Here is a 25,210-nt window from a genome sequence, read left to right as displayed (position 1 = left end):
ATCATCTTCCATTTTTTCCATTTATTTAAAAATATAAATAAAAAATTACATTGAACCATTGTTTCTGTATCCAGATTTATGTGAAAGTGTGTACATATATTTATAAAAAATGTAAATCAAGTCACAGATTCCCTTTCCTTCCATGTCTCTTTCATTTGTTTTAACTTTTCCTTCTTCAACCTACAGGTTAAACTCCTTTTTTCAGCCAGTCGTTTCTTTTGGGACTCAACACTATCATTTCCATTTAATAAATTGTCTAGTTTTGTAAGAAGAAGCTCTCTCGCAATGCTCTGATTCTGATTCAAAAATCTTGTTTTCTGGCATTTTACAATAAGACCTAAGGATAATAATACTAACATAAATGTTTTTTGAATAACGTTAAAGCCCACCAGTTGGGATATGTTTAAGAACAACGCAACTTGAAGTTGTATTAATCTTGGAACCACCAGGACCAGAACCTTTAACAAACTGCTCATATAAATCTGATTCTTTTAGTACGGGAACTTTTGAATAATCTATATATTTCTTATAACTAGAATATTGTCTACAACTATAACTCAAAACAAATTGTAGTGTACTCTGCATACTATATGACCGTTTTTCGAAGAAGTAAAATAATCCCTTTCTAAAATGAAATATATTACTTTAATAATAAGATGATAAAAATAAATTTACTAACCTCAAATTTGAAATTAATGTCGGTTTCATCTGTAACTACTTTATTTTGTTTAAATTCTTTCTTGATGCGTTTCTGAAAATATTCTTTGTCGGTGAATTTTAATTCCTGGCCATATCGCAAAAGATCCTTGTATAATTTTAAAATTTCAATTTTCTTAGGTAAACCCATTTTCACAGGTTCACTCTAAAATCTTCTACCTCTTCTACCTTTATTGCTTATTATTATGTTATTATTACATATTGCTGAATTTAAATTTGGGTGGGAAAATTCTGTTACTATGGAAATAAAAATAATTTTTGAAAATATTGATTTTACATATCATTTGATTGCTATAATCACAATTATAAAATGGCTTTATCTAAATATTCAATACACACTCAATTAAAAACAAAATCTTTGATAGTTGTACCTCCGCCGCCTGCTAGGTAAATACTTTTTATTTAAATATAATTATGTCATACTACCTTCTATACTTTCTAGATATAGTCTAATAGAATGGAATTTAAACAATAGACACAGAGAAAGATGTTGTATGGATCAACAACAACTAGCAGATTCTATAATAGCTGAATGCGAAAGAGTAACGAAAAATAATGATTCTTATTAATAACAATAACTATGTAATATTTAAGGTGAAAGATGAAATTGAAGAAAAAACAGAGATGAACAAAAAGGATACAGATCATAAATTGGAAGAACGAAAACTAGACATTGAATTTAATACCGACGAAATAAAAAAACAGAGGAAAGAAGTGTGCATTGAAGTTGATAATCTTAAAACTTACATGGAGAGAATTAAGGACTGTTTAGAGTCGTTAGATAAAAATGCTAGAGCTATATGTGAAAAATGTATAATATTACGGGAACAACGAATTGGGATTGATTTGGTTAGTTATTATATGTGTAGCAATATGTATTTTAAATCACACATTAAATATGTGATTTTAGTGTTACGATGATGTAGAACGTGAATTGAAAAAAGAATTGGAGGTAATCGAAGGTACGCAAGCGATGCTAAAGAAAGCCTTACAACAAGCAAATGAACAAGTCAGGCGTCTGAAATCGACGATGTATTTTATGGATAGAGACTTGGAAGATAAAAGTAATGTGCATAAAATCGACAATTATAACAGTAATCTCACACATACAAGCTTAAATCTTAGCTTGTATCACGGTTTTACTCCGTTAAACCGAGGGTATTGGTTCTATCAGATTTAATATGACTGCTTCATGCTAAGTTTTACAGGAATATCACTTTGGAGGAATGGGAAGATTTCACTAAAGCCAATATTGAAAAAGCCGCCAAAGAAATAAATTCTGCCAGGCAATTAAGAAGTTATACAGATATTTTGATCAAGCAAGCTATCGACGATTTGTGGGACCAATACCACAGTGTTAACAATGCGTTCAAAAGGCGAACTGATGAAATAAAGGAGGTCAAAACAAAGATTGAAATTCAACATGCTGAGGTAGGTTATACAATGATTTTTATGGTTTTCAGTAAGGCCGTATCGACGTTGAAATAATTAGAATGAAACAAGCTGTGATGGCCCATATATGCCATTATATATTGAATATTGAACAGTTTAAATGTTCATCGAGGTTTCTCACGGTGTCGCGGATCCGAGTGGTTCAATTTTTCACACCTTTAACGCATAGATTGATCTAAAATTAATTGCGCACGATTGCCCCTTATTGACATTGACCAGCGGTTAGAAAAAAAAACAAGACAAGTTTAGCAAGCAAATCGAACTGTCTTAGTGGACACGTTATGTTATATCCGCTTAGAAAGATATTCTGGTACGCAACGTTGTTATTGCTGTCATGTTAAAACATATCAATTATCATCACTATACTGTGCCAGTTGTTAGCGAAACAAAAAAAGTTTTTGAAAACATTAGGTATTTATTCTATGGAAACGTCGCCACGCACAAAAAATATGGCATACACGGAATGATAAAATCTGTCGACGAACACCATACAGAAGAATCAATTCATCAAGTGGCGTACCGTTCCTGGCTAAATATTATCTTTTTTTTCAACGTTAGAACATGAAAACTTTCTTCAAGAAAATTAAGACTCATTATCACCGTAGTTCAGAGTTGTAACACATTGCTGAGGTAGTTTTTGTATCGGCTGGAAGTTTCTTTTTAAAAAATTAATCTTTGTTCTAGAAATTCTTTAAAGCACTAAGGTGTGAAGAGATATTAGTTGGATATAATTGTTGAGACTTGTGTAAATTATCGCTAAATAATTGGTAGTGCTGTGACGTGGATTAGTTGTATAAATGCTGATGTTATTTAAGAAAATACTATTTATTTTTAATTTTACAAATACCCTGAATTGACATTGAATCACTGATTGTCATTAAAATTATCTAAAAAAGACAATAAAACTGCAAACTGAAGACACACTTCACATTATGAATTTCTTGTGGGATTCCTATCTTTGAACAATATAAAGTTTTAACCCAAAACGTGGGCTTCTCTAGAAGAAAATGAATTAGTAATTCCCACCCATTTTAAAATGATTACCAAAGGTATATAGTTATCAATTTTCAACGAAGACGATAAAAACTCGCTTGGACAAAAATTCTGTAGGTATCTGAAGTCATACATACCAATAATCATAGATAAGAGAGAGGACGATTAGACTGGAATCCAATGATGCTGATCCACTACACTAACTTTATGTACATGTTTTCCCACTTCTGTGCCTTATTCGTCCAAAAATGATCCTCATTAAATATGATTTTTCAGCCAAAAGGGAGGTTTCATTATTTGGCATGCTCCTCAATCACGTAGTTTGTTGTCTCATATATTGAACAATTAATAAACAACAGGTTAAATACACTCGGAATTTAGTATATGGACTATTATAGATAAAGTGTACTAAATCCTTCGCATATTTTTCCAGGTAATGAGACAAGCTAACGAAATTACGAGAACTATAACAAATTTGGAAAAATCTATCAGTGAAAAGGAAGGTTACATGGCGCTGGCCCATACTCGTTTAGGCAACAGAGCCCAACGACCAGGCATGGAACTCTGCAAGGACTTGGTTGAAATTGCTTTAGTTAATGAAGTATCTGAATTGAGGAGGAATTTGACATCAATGCAACAAATGTTAGCTGAGGTAAAATTGTACTTTTTCAAAATTAATACATCATATAAAATAATGACCACTGTGTAGGCTCAAGCTTCATTGCGATATCTTCTAAAAACCCAAATCCAGTTAGAAGAAGATATGAATGTGAAAACGAATTCACTCAAGATCGATGAAGTCGACTGCATGACGTTAAGGCAGAGCATGAATTACCACGCATTTTAATTCTAAATAAAACATTCCTACAATTGGTTACACATATATTATTTCGTAAATAAGAATTTTCAATTAAAAGTGGATTAACTCACAAATAATTAATATAAGTACACAGCCTAAACCTTAAATAGTATTATTCTTGGAATGATACATTTTAACAACAAACTAAATCAATAAATAAGTTTCGTATTACTTAGTTGTCACATTAAGCTGAGTGAGGTTCATGATCGGATGATCTAAAAAATAAAAACCCGAAATTGAAAAACAAAATCGAAGCTCAGTCAATCGTTTCTTAATATACCTTCCGTTTTTTCTATCGTCCTTTTCTGGCACTGAAAGATTATTACTCGGATTTTTCCGCTGGTTTTTCGGTAGGCGCCTTTGGCTTAGCAATGATGGCGTCCAACTGAATTCTGAAACGACTGATGACGATGAAAAAAGGAAAATGAACCAATATCGGAAATTACCTGTTGTAGACGGCTGAAAATAGTTACCTAATGAATTATTCAGTGGAGGCGGGGGAGGTAGAGGTAATTGAAATAACGGAGCCGGATGACTAGGTTTCGAATGATGCTTTCTCCTTTCCCGCTGAGCTGCCGAATCTTTTTTGCGGTTCTGATCGTGTTCTGGATAACAATTGATCGATCGCAGGAACGATTCTAATGGCCCCATTACTGATTCCTAAAATTAGAATTTACAGAAAGAACTGTAAATCATGGAGCTCTCATTACTTTTGTATTAATTGGAACTGTTTCTGTCCACGGTTCGCTGGAAGTGTCGCTTACGGGAGACGAAACATCGGTTACTGGTCGAAATCGATGCCTGAGTTTTTTACGATCGATAGCTGACGGACCTGAATCCTCAGTGCCAAGTAAATCTAAATCTAATGGAGTTGCTACATCTAATAGAACAAGCGAATTAGTGGGCAGGAGTCCTTAAATAAAATTTAGTAAGCAGTAGAAGTAAAATTGAATTTTTATGGTTGATCACTAACCTTTAACAGTATTAACTTTATTAGATCCATCATCAAAGAAGCCAATCAACTTTAATTTGTCTTCAAAACTATTGGTCAAGTTCGTAGGTGATAAAGCTGTCGCCCCTGCGACACTGCTAGCGGCCGAGCTTGACTCTCTAACTAGCAGGCCTTGATCCATTGAAAATTCGGCGTATTCAACATCGTTTTCTCCTAAAATAAAAAGTCCAGATGACCTGAGAGTAGTCCATTAAAAACCATCTCACCATTTATGGGATTTAGGATAATGGACAATGTTTTTTTTTCATCAGTTACATGCTACATCATGTGATACATTTAATATCACAATATCGTTAATGAACACAAAGAAATACTATTATAAAGTTTTGATTATTTTTAAAAGTGTCTGCATAAATGTTTATTAGAAGTCATATATATAAATATATACAAACTATAATATAAAAAATGTAGATATAAATATTTTCTTTTTTTATTTTTGTACAGACAGACCTTCAAATGGAACTGAAGGTTCTGTGTCTCTTTCAGCTACTTGACCACCCCGTTCAGGACTTTGGCACTCGTAGGAGTCGCAAGAAGCGTTACCATAATCGCCATTACCTATTCATTCAAAGCCATGAAGCCATTGTACATAATATCAATTAACAATAACATTTTCATACACAAAGGAATTAAGAAAGTATGAAGACATGGAAAAACTTCTAACTAACTTACCACTATTGTCTTTCATTTGTGTATGATACAACGGAAAATATTATTAATGAATATATTTTGTTTCTTTTTACACCCTACTTATTGTTCATGTTATGTACTAACCTGACATTGTTTCAATATCTACATCGTTTTCATCATTAGAATTGTCTCCAGTACCGGTCAAATTACCTTCCTGATGATGAAATTCCTCCATTAGAGGTTCAGGTTCGCTTAAATCCTGAAAAAAACACGACATACATAAATACAAATATTTGTATTAATGAGGTATTCTCGCCTTGATTGTGTATTAATGTAAGTACAACAGAACAATAGTAATAAATTAATTTGTAAATTAAAATTGCAGTATGCATATATAATGTTAGACGTAATTAATTTAAAAAAATAGAAATATACTTACACTTTCGCTGCTACTACTGCTCAACATCAAAGACACAGCCGAGTTAAGAAGATTTGGAGAGCTCAACGAAACCCCTAAACCTAGCAGTTGATGCGGGGAATTCTGATGGGATTCCGTATCGTTTGATTTTTTACTGCTGTTTATTTGCGTTTGAATTGAGGAAGCCGATGTTGAGCTGTTACTGCTGACATTCTGTTGTGCTTTCGATGAACACGGACAGTCGCTATTCGAAACGGCTTTTGGTTCAGATCCACTATTATAAATATTGTTATCGTTATAAAATAAATTATTTATTATAACTGAGGTCTTAGTTTACCTTATAGAACATAAAGCTGTCACACCCATATTTGTGTTGATACTGGCTAAATCTGTTGAATACGACTTTTCAGCTACATTACTTTGAGACGTAGATGGCGTTGAACGATTGTCAATCGCGACATCGTTCGTGATCGAAGTCGGAATAGGTTGGAGCGTGTACATGCTTTTCACTAACGCGACATTGGCTATGTCCGTCTGAGAATTAGTTCCTAATGTAGCAGCCACAGCATTTCGGGATATCTCCGCAGCTAAGCGCTTTAAATACGTTCATAGATGAGTTAGTTAGTAACAAAACCTGAATATATACCTCTTTGGATTCGTTGATTTGCGAAATATACTGATTCTGAACTGTTTGTAGTTGATTAATGTACCACTGTTGGTCGCGACATCTCTGATAAAATGTCGGAGCACGAACCTGAAATCTAAACATATAATTTGAAGTCAATATTCCCACATGTTGAACAACTACTACTACTGTTCAAGTAGAGTTGTACACCACACTTGAACCATACTTGCGTGCCTTAAAAGGAAATTTTTATTGGTTTAGCATACTTCCTGAAATATAACGGGTGATATGGCGATTGTAAAGAAGATTCTGTAATATTTAAAATCATCATGTCAATATTGCGCCAAGCATTCTTATTATTAGAAGATGGTTCAATGGTTTGAAAATACCAATATAACACCAGAAAAATTAAAATCCCTTAGGTCCATAAAATTCAGTTGATACGAGAATTAATGTCTCACAATGCCACTGAAAAGCTCGATTTCTTAAATAAAGCACTGAAAAATTAACGCAAGGAATGTTATCAGTAATATGCCAGTTTTTATTAATAAAAGATTTTATTAATACTCAATAATCAATTCTGCCTACCATAACTTTGAAAAATGGGGTTGAATTTAATATTAATATTTTGAAACAATAACTACAACAGTCAATTTAAGTCTTAAGATTGGTAATTTCTATTCAAAGTCAATAAGGCTCAAAAATGTCCAAAAATTATACTAATAATTATAAAATGATTGGAAACAAATACTGTACTGAAAGACTGCAATATACTCTTGAACGTTTAGCTATTTGTTATTTTAAGATGACAAGGAAAGAAAAGAGGAACAAATTCGACATAAATTTAATAAAAACGATTTTTTTTTATTAATTTGAATCTCACTGTTGATGATTTTATAACACTAGCTTTGAAATTATGGTACAAAAAGTGTGCCAAAAAAAAGTAAAAATTTGTATTTCAAGAGATTAAAAGTATGAATGTGATTTGTTTCCTTCTATATACTTTTTTCCTGTTTAAAGAATTGTATACATGCCATTGCATTTATAACTGAGAAGATGCAAGCCATTAAAATATTTAAAAAGGTTTATATTTAAGACTTTAAAAGGCACTAAGAAAGAAAAGTTTATCAAAATTCAATAGAACTATTTAAAGCTTAAGATTTTTAAGAAATAGAAATAGCCAAGTTTATTAATCAGAATTTTTAAGGGTAATGAATTTTAATTTCTATTTACCTCAAAACTAGTGTGTCCAAAGCGACATTTAAATATCCTTCGCTCGCCAGGAGATCTAAACGGAAGAACCTATTATAGCCCCAACATTCGCCAACCTCGAAATCGGACGCAAATTCCCTGATAATATTTTTTGTTGAATCTCTACTTGCTTGATGGATCATCTCGACTCGATACTCATATCTAGGAAACAACGGTAACTTCATAAATAAGTAAATTAATGCAATTAAATAAAGGGCATTACTTCGATGGTTCTGGATATCCTGCACTTAACTCCAAGAAAACAGACAGATAATTCCCACGGACAACGCCATTGCCATCTGGATACACCTTCAGCCGCCAGCATAAACCATTACAGTGTAATGGTGTTGAATACACTGGATCTGCTTTCCTTTGTAATTGAGTGAATCCGTGCATTACAAAAGTGCTGCTGCTATAAGCTGGTACAATTTCACTAAAAATTATATAGTAAATAAACTGATAAAAGAATCTTTTCTAGTAACCTGTGAAAATCAGCTGGAACTGGAGCAGTTACGAAACTTGTCATCGGTTTTTTACGAATATTATGAATCATTCTGGACAATTCACAACTTTTGGTTATTAGCTCTGATTTAGTGCAAGTATGTAATTGGTGCTCAATTTCATGTAATAGATGCTCAAGCTGCTCTGTTTCCTGTTCAAGAAAAAAACATAAAATTCATAAATTGAGTCAGAAGGAAGCTATATGTTTTGTCGGACCTGAGTTAAAGTATCCTTTTGCCCCATTAAAGTTAACAATTTTGTTTTCAACTGAGAATCCAACCTGGCAATCATTAGTTCAACTGCATTTCTAATTTCACGTACTCTTTCATCTTTAGCAGATCTCACAGACTCAACATTTCTCTCCTAAAAATCCAACTTAAAAATCAACAGTATTAATAATAAATTTAAACTTACTACTTCCTGAACAATACTAATTAGTTCCATTAACCTCCTTCGAAGCTGAGCCACTTCATCTTTAATTTGAGTAACATGTTGTTCATATACTTCTTCAAGGGGTTTAAATGTATGGCCAGAGTGTGTACCACCCCACAAAGCACATTGATGACAGATGCAACATCTGCATGTCCAACAATACACTGATAACTTTTCCAAATGAGTGGAACACCTAAGAAATATAATATGTATGTATAATTTGCAAATATGGGGATTAAAAATTAACTTACTTATCTCTGTCTCCTTCATCTCCTCTATTGCCATTAAGACTTACAGCTTGTAAAGTATCCAATTGTTGTGTTACTTCTTCTACCCATCTACAGTTTACTAATTCATGTAAATGCAAAGATGCCCTGCAATGAGGACACTGAGATCTTTGTTCAGTCAACCATCTTCTTATACAAACATAACAGCAAAGTTTTGAGCAATGTGGACACAAATGAGCATCCCGCAGTTTCTCCATGCAAATGAAGCATCGAAATACTTCTGCAAGGGTCTAAAACAGAATTTTCTTATTTCTACTTGTTGTTTATAATCACATAGTATTACGCATTCTGATGTTGTATTACTAAAACAATCCATAATTTACTACTAAATTCATCTCAATTTCTACCAATGATTTTGACTTATAGATGTTAATATGACAAATTTAAAATCTCTGGTATATTGATAAATTAAAATTATCCCCTAACGAATATAATTAACTACAACACAAACAATAATAATAATAAATACTTACTTCAACACTGTGGTCATCATGTTTATTTCCTGGCTTATTCCTTGTTGCCATTTGAAATCAGTTGATCAATACAAGGTATGAATTTACTTGTTTATTGCTAAGTCTTCATTATGATTCTTTAAAGTGAGTGACCGACTTCTTTGTCGCTTTCTTAAACAAAGAACTACAAAAACAGTTATAAATTCGTATCGAGTAAACCTGTTCTAATTTTTCTTCGATCTTTTTGCGAAGACTCAGCGCATAGAAAAACTCAGTGTCATATGGTTGTCAAAGAGCACAAGGCTATATAAGTTAAAGGCTAGCTCAAGAACTGACAACAATGGAACCAATAATTTTGAACTCAGCTTGTTTATATATAATTAAAGTCTTAATCACTACTTTCGTTCATATCATAATATATTATTTTTAAAATATAGCAAAAAAGTTGTGTTATTGTAAATATGACTTAATTACTTAACCTAAAAACTATTATGATACAAAATTTCCAAAAATGGATTTTGACTGGGCCGTACGATATTCAGAAGTACATAAAGTATGTGTTTTGTTCGAAAGGGTTGAACTACGTAATCCTAAACGATGGCAATATCGTTCCCTGCATGGATACATTCAAGAGGGACCACAGTGTGGACTTGTTGCTTTAGCTATATTAATTGAAGAACCTACTAAAGATAAAGTAAAAGAGATTTTTGAAGTTGCCAAGGCAAAATGTTTTACATATAACGGAGAAATGTTTAGTGTTTTACAAATGGCAGAATTGGTGTCAGGTTTTATGCCTAATCACATAATTGAATTATTTGAGGGTTGCCTTAATTGTGATAGAATTAAGCAGTGGTTGCTGAAAGGTGCAGCTCTTTTAGTGCCGTATCCTTCTTTTTTTTATACGATAAAGCCCTTAATGTGAATTAATTTAAAATCTATTTCCTTAAAAAATTATTTAGATATGATACAAATAAGGATAATTCACCAGGGTTTCATAACGGTCACAAAGCACATTGGTGTGTCATTTCTGGTGCTATTGAAACTGATGATAATTTTTTTGTGATAGCCAGACATGGAAAAGCCAGAAATTTAGCCATATGGAATATAAATGATTTGGCAGACAGTAACCAGCAATTATTTGATTTTTCTCCTGACAGAAAATTACAAGATTTAGAATACAGGTTGCCAGAAGGGGGAATCGCTGGTCCATTAGGATTAAATAATAAGTGCATTTTAATTTACCAAAAAAATGTGTGATATTTCATACCTAAATGAATTTGTGTTGGTTTGCTTCTTTTACACATTATGTTGTATAACTTATTCTGAGTATTTATAGTATATCATTAGACAAATATTGAAATAATTTTATTTAAAGAAATATCCAATAATATATTTTCTGATGAATTTTATTTACATTTTATGTTTCAAATTTTCTAAAGAATTTTGTGTGAATATAGAAACCATCTTATCCCAACTACAGTCAGCTAATTGACCTGGTTTATGATAATTCCAGTCTAAACCATATACAAAGTCTGAATGATTAACAGATATATTCAAGGGTTTGTGAACATTACAAATATCCCAGATTTTTGTTTTAAAATCATATCCAACAGTAGCTAAAATATCAAAATGATATGGTGAAAATTGTATTCTTTTTACAGGACATCCACTATCCTTAATTTGAAACTGAGGTTGGACACAATTTCTTATATCCCATCCACGTATAAGACCGTCACTTCCACTTGTGGCAATAAGAAATTCATTAAACGGACTCCAGTCACATGATAAAATTTGTGTGTCATGTGCTTTACAACAAATTATTGAATGAGGTATTGTCGTATCCCATATTCTTAAATTACCACTTTCAGAAACTGATGAAAATAAACATTCTTTGTGTTTTGAAAAGCTGGTATTATGCACCACACCAAACGGCTCTCTAAAATTACTAACAGCTTGTTTTTCATTTAAATCCCATAATTTAATATTGGAATCCCATGAAGAGCTTATGAATTGATGGTAAATTTTTGAACAGCTTATAGATGATATTTCGCCATAATGTCCCGAATACACTTTTAGAGGCACTTTTTCATATTTTAAGTCCCATAATTGTAAAACACCATCGCCAGAACCAGTTATTATACAATTAGGATTGAATAAAGGCCATACAACATCATAAAGTCCATCTAATCTTCAAAATTCAGGCGTAAAACAATCAGGGTTCCACTTCCTGCTAATCCAAAATATTCACTAGTAGCTACTGCTAAATAATTAGGAATTAGAGGTGAAAATTTAACGCTATATCCACATTTTCCTAAAAGTGCAAATTTTAACATTTGGAACGAAATGTACACAAAACACAGAGGAATTCTCAATATTTCGGGGAAAAGTAACAAGTATAAGATTAATTAATTTTTATCCAACTAACCTGTTGCCACATTTCTGTAATATAAGTTGGTAAAGCCTTTGAATTCTTAAGGATTGACAGGCATAGAAAAAAGTTGTTGACAGGGATTATACTAGGTTATGGTGGTTTGTTTTTAAACGTTAATAAACCAAATATTTATAATGTATGTGTTATATTCATAGAAATGAGCTTTAGTATCTTCCATAAATATGATAATTTTGCAATATAGTTATTTGAAACATGCAACAAAAAAAACCCCGCGAGAAGAGGTAAAATGATATTTGTACCATATTTATTAATTTACTATTTTTACTATTTATATTACTTATTTTTACCATATATATATTTAATATAGCAAGACGAGGGCATGGGAAAAAGAAAGAAGAAATAGATTGAATGAAGGTTTTACAAAATTAAGTCAAGTTTTGCCGTGTTATGATTCTTCAAAGACATTTTCCAAAATCGAAATTTTGGAACGTGCCAAACTGGCAATCAAAGATTTAGATGAGAAGTTAAAGAATTTTCTTTGTCCTGCTGAACCTGATAAAGGCGAAACAGAAAAAATCAAAGGTAATTGATCATTATATAAAATAGTAACATCCAATTTTAGTAATCCTTCATATATGATTTTAGCTGATATAATTAAAAAATTGCAGGATCGTATAAAAAAACTTTTAGTTCGAAATGAACAACTTAGTAATTTACTTAAAAATGCGGGCATTACTGTACCTAGGGAATATAGTGCTGTTAAGAAATTTAGTAGACGTTATAAAGATGCTTATAAATTATCAGAAGATCAAGTTAAAGCTGTTCAAAAGGAATTGGAAAGTAAGAAATTTATTAAATATATATATAAATACATTTATTATTTGTTTGGTACTATATACTATTATTTTAGAAGAAAATCAGATAAGTGTATTGAAACCAAAGAAAAAGGCCTGTGTGAACTCAAAGCTTAAGAAAAATTCTAGTCCATGTATGAAAGGAAAAAGAAATTCCAAAAAGGAACAAATATCAAAATTTGTTTCATCAGCAAACTGTGTTTTTATTGTATCACAGCCAAATTTAATCAACAATTCTTGTTACATAATAGCAAAGAATTCAAAAAAAGGAAATCAAACAGGTATTTCTTATTCTGTATTTCTATCCTTATAAATCCAATAACATTTTTATTTTTAGTGATAACAAATTCAGTTCTTTTAAAACCACCAATTGTATCACCTAACATTAAACCATCAATTATCACAGCTAGTTCAAGTACAAATTTAGGTACTGGAACTTTAATTTTAACCAATGGTACTGTTATGCCTGTTCTACCAACTCCTCAAATGCTGCCAATACTACCTATTTTAAATCCTATACAAAATAGAGTTTCAACTCTGATTGTAGTCTCCTGTAGTTCTAAAACAACATGTACTACAAAAAATACCATTTCAAATGTACAGCTACCTGAAACAAAGGAAATAAAACTTTCTAGTGATGTAATATACAGTAATATTCCACCAGTAATAAGGCCAAAAACTTGCTTTACAAAAACCACCCAAGTTAACAAAGTTCCAATTCCAGCCTTGTCATCAAAGGCAAGTCACTGTTGTATGAATAATACCAATACAAAAGCAAAAGTAGCAAAAACTAATGGGAATGAAATAATTAATGTGGATAAAAATGGTACTAATAGAAATAAAAGAAAACAACCTGATATTAAGAATACAGAAAAAAAGGTGAAGCATGAAACAGAGCTAACAAAAGGAGGGGGAGATAAGAGTTCACCTTCAAGTTCTCTCAAAAATTGTGAGCCTGTTTTAGTGGAGATATCAGATGTACCCAACAATAAAAATGAGAGATCTTCTGCAGTTAATAGTGAATCAAAACTGCAGATCGGGGAGTGTAAAGCTGTGGTTAGCCAGAGTAGTGATACAATTACAAACCAATCTATAGAATCAACTATACCTGAGATGTTACATGAACCAGCCATATCAGAATCAGAAACTCCCACTTTGATCAATGTTACAAAACAGTGTGATAAAGTATCTGTTTCTAAAGAACAAGAAGCTTTACATACACCAATAATTTCAGGTAAAAATATAAATTGTGAACCTTCGCTGGACAAAAACAACCAAAAAGAACAGCTCGTAGAAGCTACAGTAAGAACCACTACAAATATTACTACTCCAGATCTCAATTCTATATTTAATTCATCCATGTCCAAAACACAATACAGCATCTCTACAATAAAATCAAATCTAAGTATAAATAAATATGAATCCCAAGCGCTGCATGTGACCAAAGATTTAAATGACCCCCCAGAACTGAAACAGATAGAAATCAATTTGCCTCAGTCAGAGTTATCAAATGATCTGTTTGCTTCCTTACAAGTACCACCTGGTTGTCAAAATACTGAGTCAACATCACCAACTGCAGCATTTTTGCTTGCATTTCCTTTAGTGTCTTCTGGAGCAAAAGTTACCGAAGTTGAAGGCGAAGAAAATGCGGAGAGTCATGCAGGTACGCCTAATTTACTTCAGATTGGTACTATGGACTCAACAAAAGCCACACAATCTCATGCGGAAAGTTTAACACCTAGTTTGTTAAATCTGGATAATTTCTCGTTTTTTTCAAATAAAGATAGCTGTGGTGGTTTTTATAATAATTACAGTATGGTCTCTACAGCCCCAAGCTGTAATTTAGTGACGACTTCAACTGTTACCAGCCAGAGTAGCTTTGTGGATAATGTATCAATGAGTAATGAACATGCTAAAAGAAAGACAGACAAAGTCATTGAGAATTCGTCATGTCGGAATTATGGTTTACCAGTCACAGAAAATGTTGGTTCAATAGACAGAAAATCGACAGCATTGAATAAGAAAAACAACAGTATAAAGTACCCGAGCTTCAACAGTGGTAATCTATGTTCCAGCATTACAAACAGCACTGACAGGCACAATTCTCAAATACATTCAAATTCATTCCAAGCTAAATCACTGATGAACAATTTTGGTGGAAATAAAATAAAAACTGATATTATGGAACCTTATAATTCGAAATCCTTTGATAATTCGAGCAATTACTTGAGTTATAAGGATTGCAATTCACTTGCCCAGAATACTTTTAATTCAAACAGGAATTTTAATCCGGCTTACACCATAGCTGGAACAAATAACTATTTCTATAATTCTTATGGAACTGATAGTGATAGAAGTTATAATATGTCCCAGTGTGGGAATTATACAGATTATAGGAAATCCGATCATTTTTTGAACAATTACAACGAACCTCAAGTTAATCACAGCAACGTTAAAGTATCGGGCTCACAAAATAAACTTATCAACTGGATGACTACTCCAAATACCACCAGTAGCAGCTCATATAAAACGGATTATTTCCTTCCTCCTTTCTCAAAGGATAACGATTTCACTACTAATTTAAACACGACCAATACTTTTAATACAGCTAGTGCAAACGTCCATTTCAGTAGTGCTTCAGTGTATGGTTCTGGTGATTATTTAAATCATGGGCAGGATTTGAGAAAGTCCAGCGATATAACGTTGCCGACCTATAACAATTATCAGAGGCCTGAAACAGAGGACAATCAATTCTCGTGGTCGCCGAATAAAATGCCCCAGTTTTTCGACGCGGCTCATTCTTTCGTGTCTTCCACTTTACCAACGTTGGTAGGAGACCTGGCTTTGAACAATATAACTACCATTGATCCGAAAAACACTGTAAAAGAGAGAAACAAGGAAAACAGAAGAAAAATGGGAGGTTACGAAAATAATTCTGGACAAAGTAATTTCCTTTCGGTCAGCCAATTAATGGAGAGGGAGACGATACCAGGGAAGATTTCTTCTAGGAGAAACAGTGGGAATCGTTCGAAGAACAATCCACCAAAGAAGAGGGTTAGTAACAAAGGCGAGTCTAATAAAGACATGTCTGTTTATCATAAATCGGAGAAGGGGATTCAGCCGAAGAATTATGGGAGTAATAATGTTAGTGGGAACTTATTCTGTGACTCCAAACAAGCTCGTAATAACAAGATGATTCCGAGTAGTTATTCAGCTGAAGCATTAATTGGCAATCAGATGAGTACAGATGGAGGAAAGAAAAACTTAACTGGACAAAATAAGCCACCGGCGAGCTTTTTGAGTGACAATATTGTACCGTATTTCCCCACGGTTGATGTTCCTCAAGATAATAGCTACATACAGACTAATCAAACTTATCAGACAAATACATTTTCTCATAATTTTACTTCGTTTCAAAACAACACCTACGGAACTAATAACATCATCCCCAACGCTTGTGCGATACCCACCACGTACATTCCCAATAACAATTTTATGCATAGTTCAAATGGCCAGGATGGATTCCAGATGGATAATTCCAACATATTTCAAAACACGAACCTTTCGCATAAGGACAAAAACATTTACACTACGAAACATTACAATCGTGGATCGGAGAAAGACGAAAAGAACGAGACGATCAGCTGTAAGAAGGCGAAGAAGAGAACCTTAACCGAGAGTAATTTATCTTCTTTTGATATTCCGTTTCTGTCCCTACCGGGTCCTATTAATTCTCCCATTTTACCCGACGACTTCCACACGACGTATCTACCAACGTCCACTTTGTATTCGTGCAAAAATCCACTGTATCCAAAAACAACATCCGAGCTTACGCCCAGTTCGTTAATACCTCCCTTACCCTCCGTTCCGCCAAATAGGACCAGTATCCAACACCCGGAGATATCGCCCTCGGTCAATTCGGTTGGGACGTCCTTAACTAACTTCAATTTAAGTACAATATTCCCAGAAATAAATAAGGTTAGTATAGCTTTATATATTAGGCCTATAATTTGTATTGTGAAAAGAAGCTTATTGTTAAAGTGCTATTTTAAGCTTTATTGATGAAAATCGGTACATTCCCATCTTTCAAACAACTTACGGATTCAATCTCGAACGAAGGATGTGTGTATATAAACGCCATAAATATTTTAGAATTGGCCCAGATAGGTTTTAATCACTAGTGCTGGCCTTGTATGCAACAATATGTTCAGTTTGTTTAATTGACTTCTCTAGATATCGCGGCCAATAGTTACACTACAACTTACAGAACCTACCATATGCTTAGTAAGGCTCTCTGGTCATTAATATTCCGCTTCAGTGTTGATGTGGATAGCTCTCCACGACGAGTAAAAGTTGACTAGTCACAACATGCGACAGAAAACTTTTATCTTTGCCTGTCAAACAATAAAACGTGATTGAAATCATTCGAAATGGTGGTAGTTTCAGTAAATTCTTATTGGTGACCATCTTTCCTTCTTTTGGATCTTTTTCAACGTATTTAAACACCTAGAAATAGTAAATTCATCAACTGCTAAGCTGTCTGAAAGTTCTTTTAAGACTTTATGTTGGGATATCGTCCATTAAATCAGTTGCATTGTCTTTGAACGTTTTTGCCTTCTAGACTGTCCTTTGTCATTTACATCAACATTACGGTTTAAATCGAAATCTAAACCAAAAATTGAGATTAAACGGAGCAGCATCACTATAAGTTTCTAAAAGTGTCGCATTAGTTTCGACAGAATTGATCAAACAGCAAGATTAATGAATGTTGAAAATTAAATTTGAGCTTTCCATGATTAGCGTCGGTATACACTAAATAACTCAATAATATTATATGGAAAACTGTTATATTACCTAAAAAAATATCAATTAGATTAAGTTGTTTGCAATGATACTTTGCATTTTCATCAATAGATAGTCGCTATTAAAATACATCATAGCACCCAATATTTGTCTTTGCATAGTATTTAGTAAAATTTGTAGCCAACTTCTAGTTTGACGACGGTTTTAAAGCTAATACTCGTTAAATTTTTTCGAACATGCATTAACATTAATTGTTTTTCATTTATTTTAGGGACCTGTACACGAGCCTTTTCCCGAAATCAGAAACAAAGATTATTCTCCCCTTAGAAATTTTCCTGTTACGTCTTCCATTCAAGTAGGTACATCATATTTATGTTTTTACGATTATTTTAATTATTCGGATCTATTCCAATATTTCCAGTAACATATGCAATCATTATTATCAATTTAATTATTTGTATCTTTAGGTACCGTTTACAAGCAAGTCTATCACTTTTGGATCATTTGGTACATAGAAAGGCCACATTTTTGTATTTGTTGATAAACTGTCGTCAAAATTCTTAAAATCACCCGACTTTGTTTTGTGTTTTACTCTACAAAAAGTCCTTTTTGATGTTTTCTGTTTTAAAACAAATTGAAATATGTGATTATTATATTGTAAAATACCCGTATGGAAGTTATTTATGTAACTATTGAAATTTTTTGTTTGTATAGAATATTTGTATATATATTTATATATTTTAGTATCTATATACATAATGTGCAAGAAATATAATTTATAGTAAGTAAATACTTCTTTATTGTTATTATAATTAATTAAATAATATAATGAAAAGCGATATAGGGATATAAAACTATTTTGCCACATATTCACTGTTTCTTATTCTTCTTTTTTCTAACTGTGTCTTCATAAGTTGGCAACCATTGTCTTGTGCTTCCGGTCAAAAGTTTTCTTTATTCTTGTCATTATTCAAGTCAAACAATGCATCAAACTAATCAAACAACTAATGCCTTCATCAAAACATCGCCATTCTTTTGGGTATAGGTAGCACGAGCTGAGACTGTATCAATAGCGTGCAACCTAATGAACTCGTATTAAAGTAAAATAACTTGTGTGTTACTCATTAGAAATATCACGCTCTGTTATAAAGGCTGATTGATCAAATTTTAAATCCCAAATTACCTGCAATAAACATGAAATTCCCGGTAAAAACACGACATAAATTCTTTTATTATTGGATTTAAAATTACCGTCCTTCCAAAAACGGGTATTAGGAAGTTATATTATCACTAGCTGACTAGCCAGACCTTTTCCAGTACGAATGAAGAATTAATAATATTTGCGTGAGTCGCTAATTAGACGTTGTTGCGGATTTGTAATCATGATGAAATATTTCTGGAGCTCTATCGCAGCGTCACATATCGAGTCCAATTGTGAGCCTGAATCGACCACGAATGTCTTAAACTTTTAGCTGGGTAAGACCGGATGTCTTATGGGGTGGTTTCTAAAGTTGGTCACTCGCCAGTCGGTAGGCTTAATGTTGAGGCCGTGGTTCGGAGCCCACGTTAAATTTTAGGCCCAGTCCCGATAAACCCATAGTTGGTACAAGGAGACCTAAAAAAAATATAAAAAAAAACTCTGCACTACAATATTATCTAATCTGATTTTTTTATATTTAACAAATAGGGAGTTTTTTCCAATAAAATAATGTTAAATGGGAATATGCGGAAATTTCTGTGATATTAAACACAAGACTATGTAAATAACTGCATTTTTCTTTTCTACATTAGCATTTGACATAGCAATACATTTTTTGTGAAAACTTTTATTTCCTACTTGTACACTGGTATGATCTAAATAAAATATAATACATTAAAAGATACAATCTATTCTTTATTTTAATATTACAATTTTCATATTTAACAAGTAGAAAAAATTCTGCATTGGCACATTAATATCTATACTTTATACAGTTCCAATATATATTTGAATAATTTTTTTCTGTTATATTATTATATTACATTATATTAACGGCTACCAGAACAAACAATATTTAATTATTTTTCTGTTGTATGTATGTATACAAAAATACCGGCTGACAAAAAACAAGATGATTTTAGCTAAATTAGTACTCAATTCACTTTATTAAAAAAAAATTATATGAACCTTTACTTTTTGGTACTGCCTGATCATCTGTAGTTGATGGTACACATTTCATCGTTCTAAATAATCTATGAAAAACATAATTTCCAGTTTTATTTAAAAATTTTCTGGTGATTCTTTTGCTATTTAGAAATTGTTTATAATTATATTATTTTTTAAATTCATTCTAAAAGATTAATGGAGTGATACCAGGTTTGCCTGTTTAAGATCAATCATCGAAATTCCTCAAAAGGCTGGAAGTTCCTGAAATGGCTATTAAAGTACTATCTAGTTCGAATAAGTCGCCAAACTGCTTTCCTATTTAGTTCTTTCCCTAACATTCTGTGGCTAATAGTTCCGTAAACAACGGATGGCTTGTGTCATTTTATAAAAATTGCTTTCCTTTCTATTGAAATCATGTTATTACCGGTAAGAATTGGGTATTGTGAGAAACCTAACGAAGCCCCTTGATATTTGAGTAGCCCTAATGTATGGAATAAGAATTTCGAGAATTTCAAAATGAAATAAGTGTTATATAAAAACCAAGAAAAACTCAATAAACTATATTTTTATGATCTGTATCAGTTTATAGACACAGAGACGTGTAGTAATTCACCAAGAATAGTGTTTAGCATATCATAACGGACTGTTGCAGTTCGTAGCTTTATTGCACCAAATAAACTATCAATCTAGATATAAACACAAAAATAAACATATTTTTAGAAATTATTAGATAAATAAATTATTTTATTTGTTAGTTAAATTGTAGTCTTTCTTATCTATCATTTAAAAACGATTCAACTAACGGAAAATCAGGTAAGGATAAGGATAGGTTACGTGTCTTAATGGAAATATAAAACCAACAATATATAATATATAATATTTGCCAACTTATCCATAATATAAGTTTTTATTCACATCCAAGGAACCGCTCTTCCAAAAGAATGGTGGTTGAAAATATAGTTGTAATCTCATTTGTCCTGAAAATAGTATCCTCCACACTTCTTGCAATCAGTTCGGATCTTTGTATTATTAGCAGAATGGTTTTTACGTTTAATTTCTTTTTCTTTGTTTTCATTATAATCACAAATATATTTAAGAATCCATCCTGAGAGATATTTCAAGATCATACTCAAAGCTTCAGGTTTCAGTTCCCCACCTTGAAAGCAGGCCGTTACTGCATATTCAAAAAATGCTATTGCACGTTTTTTATAAATCGGACTCATTTTATCAAACATTGGGTTAGAATGTCGAGATTTTCCCATTAAATTTTGTTCTTCATATTCTTGATATTCTTTTTCTGTTTTATTAACTTCCTTAGTGAAATATGAGATGATCCAGTACAAGTATTCAAAGAATTGGTATCTCACTGGAATTACTTCATTAATTTCACTAAACAATTGGTAATTTCCAGATTTTCCTGAAATAGAGTGGATTCCTTTTTCAAGGATGTGTAACAATTGCAATTTAGTATTTTCGTTGAACACGTTCAGTAATTTAAAAATGTCATCTATACTTGTGTTGATATCCAAGTTGATTCGATTCAGTGGAATTGGATTCGTATCGTTTAAAACATTTGTTATGGTAAGGTGGAAGATAGCTCTTAATGCACCAGAAGATATTGTGTTATTACCCTGAGTGCTTATTTTATTTAGAAATATCTGAGCTTCCATTTTGTTTAAAACGACAAATTCATTTATATCCACAGATATGCCATTTAATTCTATTTTGTTGGATTCAGTGGAAAATTTTATTCCCTTTTTATTCATTTCTTCGCTGTGCTTTGTGAGGGTGGCAAATATCTCATCTCTATTATGTATTTTACGAAGTGGAAATATTATTTCACCTTCACTTTGTAAACAGTCTCTTTGAAAAGATATAACATCTTTTGATAATTCATTAAATATATTCCTAAAAATAATTTTTGTTCTACCTTAATGCTCAATGTGAAATTTATAAGGACTATAAATTAATTTTGAAGGATTTTACTATGAATAATAGAAGATATAATTATTTTTCAGTGTTTTGAATGCAGACTGTCAATAGTTTTTTCTTTGTTATATATTTCTTGTTATACATTGCATGCAAAGTTTAAAATTTTTGTAGCTAATAAAAATGTTTAGAATTTAGTAAAAAGACCCATAACAAATAGAGCCTTAGCGGATATTTGACATACGGATAAATTACTATCTCATATAATTCTACAAAAATTTCATAATTCATAGTCCTAATAGTTTTAGTGACTTGTTAGAATAATTACCGAATTATATATCTTCCTGACTGTTCGTCAAATTCCTTTAGTATTCTGTGAGGCTGTAACTTTGCAATCTTTGAAAATGTATACATATCATTTAGGAAAAAAAGAAGAGATAGACCTTCTTCTATAATATAAAGAACATATGGCGTGCCCTCATACATCCATTCAATAACTAAATTATATCCTGTATAAAATAAACTAACAAAACTAGCTCCAAGATTTAATACTCCTATAACTTTAATACCATAAACCATACCCTGAATCCCAAAATAATGCAAATATACATAATTTTAATTTACACCCACAAATTTAGAGGCCCCTCACCTGGCTAATAACATATCCTCTTGTTAACCTGTAATCCAATCCAAAATTTGCACCTTCATTGATAAGGGCAAGCATACCATCTCCAATGTTTATAGACGCTTCTAGATCTTTTGATTTCATAACACTAGACTAAAACATATGTTCAATATTTGCTTAAAAGTATTATCAAATTACCTAAGAAAAAAAGAGCAACACACCAAATAACAAATTAACATTAAGGGTTATAAATTCTATGTATATCTTACTTCTCCATCCGTCTCTCTATTGTATAATAACCGACCGCCACGACCAAGTAACCAAGCCTTACTAGCGATTCCAAGTAGTCTGCCGATGGCAATTATTGATGCTATAGGAAAAAATTGGGGTGCCATAGGAAAAAGTGGATTTGTTAAACCAATGGATCCAGATATTATACCAGCCACTAGATTTGCATCATCAGCTGTTCTCCAAAATTTAGCTTGAGAATTTTGGCAAACTTTTCCATTTGTCAGATGCTTTTCTAATAAGACAACGTCATTTTGAATTTGGTACCTTAAATATTTTATAGTCATATTAAAATCTCCAAAACATATTATTAGTAATCTATGCTTTTTTGCGCAATATGTTCTTATATACTTAGATGTTAAAATTGCAGATATTTGAAATATAAAACCAACCTTCCGTCAAGAGGAACTGTTATTAGGCAATCATAAAGTTTATTTTCTGTTAAATATTCTGTCCATGTCTGATATACTTGACCTTCATTATCTATAAATATTCTGCAAGGATCATCAGAACCTCGGCATTTCCTTAATACAAATATTGGAACAGTAGTAATATCTTCTATGGAACCTTGTTCTGTATCTGTGTCTTTGTTACTCATTATTTTAGATGGCAATGGTTCAATACAATTAAAGATAAAAGCTATATCAATTAAATCCTTAAACTGCTCTACATTCTCTAAAAAATAAATGTATTGCATAAATAATTCTCTAAATCAAATCTGAAATGAAACTACATAGAAATACTTACTACTCCTAGAAGCTATAACTTCATATAAATGTTCAACCTTTTTCTTTGTTTCCCCATCATATCCAGGTTCAGTAGTACCACCTTTTAAAGCAAAACCTATTTTATCTTTTAAATATGCATGTTCATCATATTCAAATCTATCATAATCACGAAGACAAAGCAGATGTGCAAATGTTCTTTGCAATTTTTCTGAAGTAATACCATTAAACTGCTTAGCATCATTATTAGAGTGTTTTAATTGTTCTCTAATAATTTCTTCTTGAAATATATTTTCTGCGTTATATAACGAATCTAGCATAACTCCATATGAAATATTTCCTCTAAAATACTTGAAAATCCTGGTGTTATTTGGGAATGGCATAATACATACAGCCATCGCGATCCTTTTGGTTATAAAGTCAGATAGTACAGAAAGGTTAACATAATTTCTTAGAGATAATTTCAATGTATCATGGTATTTTTCCTGTTCAATATCCCATCCTATCATAATAAAACTTTTCTTTAATAAAGTAATTAGTTCACTATTGCCTATTTTTTCGCACAGCATGTGACTAAATGACTGTTCAGAATTATGTAAATATAAGAGGATAAGTTTTCTCTAAAATAAAAAAAAAACGTATAAGCAAATCATATGTAAATTAAAATAAATTAATAACATATTTTAGACCTTACCTCAGCGGGTGGTGATGTCCACATTTGACTAATAGCATTTTTCAGTGTAATATCTTGTATCAAATCAGTTCCTTTACTAAATAGCTTATTTTTACAACTATTTATGGCTTCAATTTCCATGTTTGAAATAGAACTGATCACTTGATATACCAACTGGCTATGACTATACACTAACGGCTCTTCGCTTTGGATTTCTTAACGATTTAACAGTTAAATGAATAAATTGCTAATTTTATTTATTAACTGTATCAAGTATTCCTAGAATGAAATTAGCCGGCAAATGTACAACGCAATAAACAACTACGCGCAATATTCCAATCCTAATGGTGAGTAGAGTGTTGAACGAAGCGAACGTTCGGGGTCTGCGCGAACACAGGCGCGAAGGTTAGGCATGGATTGGCGAAAATCTCTCCGTTCGCGGTGATCGAAATCAATTCGTGGGCCGTTCGATTCTTCTCAGAAAGTTTCGATCTCCAAAAATAATTTGACGGTTTTCATCGTTTGGTTCGGAACCCTGTATTATTTTGTTTATAATCGTACTTTTCACAATGGGATGCTAAAATTAAATGTCTTGTGAATCATTTTTCGATGGTACGTGTAGTGTTCTTTTCCTAAAAAGCAATGTTTATTGCTGAAATAATATGTACCGTTTAATCGTTTTTAAAAAAGTATCAAATTATTGTATGGCCGGTATGGTACATAATAAACAAAGTTATGATAAGGAAGAAAATACGAATAATATTGAAATTCAACACGTTTGAAGTTTAAGGTAAGAACATAACTTGACACTTATATGGCGATTTTATTTATAACGATTTTATTTATAGATTTGTGAAATGATTTCAAACATTTACTATTAATTCTTTAACGATTACGAAATGACCCAAAATCACCAGAAGGTATATTTAGTCCCAAGAGAAAAGAATGTAACCTTTATTTGAGGGTACAACATGTATAAATGGAGTCATCAGGCAATTCATCCGTCAATGATAGGGACAGAAATTATATATATAAGTATATATATATACATATATATACATATATATATATATATATATATATATATATATATATATATATATATATATATATATATATGAGTAGTATATATATAAGTAGTATGAA

General features: G+C 31.9%; 7 protein-coding genes across 21 annotated transcripts; 3 read left to right on the top strand and 4 right to left on the bottom strand.

Moving 5' to 3' along the window:
* Positions 1 to 6: 6 nt before the first annotated feature.
* LOC143190270 (mitochondrial translation release factor in rescue) lies at positions 7 to 890 on the bottom strand. Its single transcript, XM_076394472.1, has 3 exons — positions 680 to 890; positions 390 to 625; positions 7 to 337 (listed from the first exon to the last, which is right to left on the bottom strand). Exons 1-3 carry the CDS (start codon positions 706 to 708, stop codon positions 117 to 119), a joined length of 486 nt encoding a protein of 161 aa, XP_076250587.1. The 5' UTR covers positions 709 to 890; the 3' UTR covers positions 7 to 116.
* On the top strand, positions 886 to 4,036 carry Tektin-C (Tektin C). Its single transcript, XM_076394456.1, has 7 exons — positions 886 to 1,104; positions 1,160 to 1,259; positions 1,312 to 1,566; positions 1,628 to 1,875; positions 1,926 to 2,148; positions 3,596 to 3,814; positions 3,872 to 4,036. The coding sequence occupies exons 1-7, from the start codon at positions 1,028 to 1,030 to the stop codon at positions 4,007 to 4,009; spliced, it is 1,260 nt and encodes a 419-aa protein (XP_076250571.1). The 5' UTR covers positions 886 to 1,027; the 3' UTR covers positions 4,010 to 4,036.
* LOC143190252 (uncharacterized) lies at positions 4,030 to 10,115 on the bottom strand. Of its 12 annotated transcripts, none has more exons than XM_076394431.1 (17): positions 9,651 to 10,115; positions 9,142 to 9,407; positions 8,873 to 9,083; positions 8,675 to 8,821; positions 8,440 to 8,609; positions 8,181 to 8,390; positions 7,940 to 8,119; positions 6,728 to 6,842; positions 6,419 to 6,675; positions 6,103 to 6,355; positions 5,808 to 5,922; positions 5,484 to 5,591; positions 4,995 to 5,186; positions 4,732 to 4,934; positions 4,468 to 4,681; positions 4,302 to 4,422; positions 4,030 to 4,236 (listed from the first exon to the last, which is right to left on the bottom strand). In XM_076394431.1, the coding sequence occupies exons 1-17, from the start codon at positions 9,699 to 9,701 to the stop codon at positions 4,206 to 4,208; spliced, it is 2,844 nt and encodes a 947-aa protein (XP_076250546.1). In that variant the 5' UTR covers positions 9,702 to 10,115; the 3' UTR covers positions 4,030 to 4,205. The 12 variants fall into 12 exon arrangements, with proteins under 12 accessions (XP_076250546.1, XP_076250547.1, XP_076250549.1 ...); XM_076394432.1 differs by having other exon boundaries at positions 4,302 to 4,413; XM_076394434.1 differs by having other exon boundaries at positions 4,495 to 4,681.
* Positions 10,005 to 11,038, top strand: LOC143190267 (actin maturation protease). Its single transcript, XM_076394470.1, has 2 exons — positions 10,005 to 10,511; positions 10,589 to 11,038. Exons 1-2 carry the CDS (start codon positions 10,141 to 10,143, stop codon positions 10,884 to 10,886), a joined length of 669 nt encoding a protein of 222 aa, XP_076250585.1. The 5' UTR covers positions 10,005 to 10,140; the 3' UTR covers positions 10,887 to 11,038.
* Pex7 (peroxisomal biogenesis factor 7) lies at positions 11,020 to 12,080 on the bottom strand. Its single transcript, XM_076394457.1, is given in 2 exon segments — positions 11,020 to 11,815; positions 11,818 to 12,080. Coding segments are annotated over 2 exon segments (921 nt in total). The 5' UTR covers positions 11,963 to 12,080; the 3' UTR covers positions 11,020 to 11,039.
* Positions 11,320 to 18,468, top strand: LOC143190251 (uncharacterized). Of its 3 annotated transcripts, none has more exons than XM_076394429.1 (7): positions 11,320 to 11,458; positions 12,389 to 12,603; positions 12,667 to 12,861; positions 12,932 to 13,156; positions 13,213 to 16,853; positions 17,950 to 18,037; positions 18,146 to 18,468. In XM_076394429.1, exons 1-7 carry the CDS (start codon positions 11,454 to 11,456, stop codon positions 18,217 to 18,219), a joined length of 4,443 nt encoding a protein of 1,480 aa, XP_076250544.1. In that variant the 5' UTR covers positions 11,320 to 11,453; the 3' UTR covers positions 18,220 to 18,468. The 3 variants fall into 3 exon arrangements, with proteins under 3 accessions (XP_076250544.1, XP_076250545.1, XP_076250543.1); XM_076394430.1 differs by lacking the exon at positions 11,320 to 11,458 and adding an exon at positions 12,114 to 12,302 and having other exon boundaries at positions 17,950 to 18,033; XM_076394428.1 differs by lacking the exon at positions 11,320 to 11,458 and adding an exon at positions 12,114 to 12,302.
* On the bottom strand, positions 15,670 to 24,498 carry LOC143190255 (uncharacterized). 2 transcript variants are annotated; one of them, XR_013004199.1, is made up of 7 exons: positions 24,086 to 24,498; positions 23,414 to 24,011; positions 23,059 to 23,341; positions 22,648 to 22,933; positions 22,403 to 22,531; positions 18,930 to 19,293; positions 15,670 to 18,861 (listed from the first exon to the last, which is right to left on the bottom strand). XR_013004199.1 is itself a non-coding variant. In XM_076394446.1 (7 exons), the coding sequence occupies exons 1-7, from the start codon at positions 24,203 to 24,205 to the stop codon at positions 20,793 to 20,795; spliced, it is 2,610 nt and encodes an 869-aa protein (XP_076250561.1). In that variant the 5' UTR covers positions 24,206 to 24,498; the 3' UTR covers positions 20,683 to 20,792. The 2 variants fall into 2 exon arrangements, 1 of the variants encoding a protein (XP_076250561.1); XM_076394446.1 differs by lacking the exons at positions 15,670 to 18,861; positions 18,930 to 19,293 and adding exons at positions 20,683 to 21,732; positions 22,082 to 22,335.
* Positions 24,499 to 25,210: the final 712 nt, after the last annotated feature.

The sequence above is a fragment of the Rhynchophorus ferrugineus genome, unplaced genomic scaffold (assembly GCF_030347505.1).
Source record: "Rhynchophorus ferrugineus isolate W39M unplaced genomic scaffold, kcgeb_rfMv2 rfM2, whole genome shotgun sequence".
NCBI classification, from domain to species: domain Eukaryota; kingdom Metazoa; phylum Arthropoda; class Insecta; order Coleoptera; family Curculionidae; genus Rhynchophorus; species Rhynchophorus ferrugineus.
Note: the sequence above shows the minus strand (reverse complement) of the source record. Positions and strands in the feature narration are given on the sequence as shown.

Coding starts and splice junctions, on each gene's coding strand:
- LOC143190270 (XM_076394472.1), bottom strand. CDS start 708: ATGAAACCGACATTAATTTCAAATTTGAG. Junction 626..679: donor ACATTAATTTCAAATTTGAG/GTTAGTAAATTT, acceptor ATTTCATTTTAG/AAAGGGATTATTTTACTTCT. Junction 338..389: donor TCTTAAACATATCCCAACTG/GTGGGCTTTAAC, acceptor TATTATCCTTAG/GTCTTATTGTAAAATGCCAG.
- Tektin-C (XM_076394456.1), top strand. CDS start 1,028: ATGGCTTTATCTAAATATTCAATACACACTCAATTAAAAACAAAATCT. Junction 1,105..1,159: donor GTACCTCCGCCGCCTGCTAG/GTAAATACTTTT, acceptor TATACTTTCTAG/ATATAGTCTAATAGAATGGA. Junction 2,149..3,595: donor TTGAAATTCAACATGCTGAG/GTAGGTTATACA, acceptor ATATTTTTCCAG/GTAATGAGACAAGCTAACGA.
- LOC143190252 (XM_076394431.1), bottom strand. CDS start 9,701: ATGGCAACAAGGAATAAGCCAGGAAATAAACATGATGACCACAGTGTT. Junction 6,676..6,727: donor AAATCAACGAATCCAAAGAG/GTATATATTCAG, acceptor ACGTATTTAAAG/CGCTTAGCTGCGGAGATATC. Junction 4,237..4,301: donor GACGATAGAAAAAACGGAAG/GTATATTAAGAA, acceptor TTTATTTTTTAG/ATCATCCGATCATGAACCTC.
- LOC143190267 (XM_076394470.1), top strand. CDS start 10,141: ATGGATTTTGACTGGGCCGTACGATATTCAGAAGTACATAAAGTATGT. Junction 10,512..10,588: donor GGTGCAGCTCTTTTAGTGCC/GTATCCTTCTTT, acceptor AAAATTATTTAG/ATATGATACAAATAAGGATA.
- LOC143190251 (XM_076394428.1), top strand. CDS start 12,274: ATGCAACAAAAAAAACCCCGCGAGAAGAG. Junction 13,157..13,212: donor AAAAAAAGGAAATCAAACAG/GTATTTCTTATT, acceptor TTTTATTTTTAG/TGATAACAAATTCAGTTCTT. Junction 16,854..17,949: donor TATTCCCAGAAATAAATAAG/GTTAGTATAGCT, acceptor CATTTATTTTAG/GGACCTGTACACGAGCCTTT.
- LOC143190255 (XM_076394446.1), bottom strand. CDS start 24,205: ATGGAAATTGAAGCCATAAATAGTTGTAAAAATAAGCTATTTAGTAAA. Junction 24,012..24,085: donor GGACATCACCACCCGCTGAG/GTAAGGTCTAAA, acceptor TTTTTATTTTAG/AGAAAACTTATCCTCTTATA. Junction 21,733..22,081: donor TCAGGAAGATATATAATTCG/GTAATTATTCTA, acceptor AATTATTTTTAG/GAATATATTTAATGAATTAT.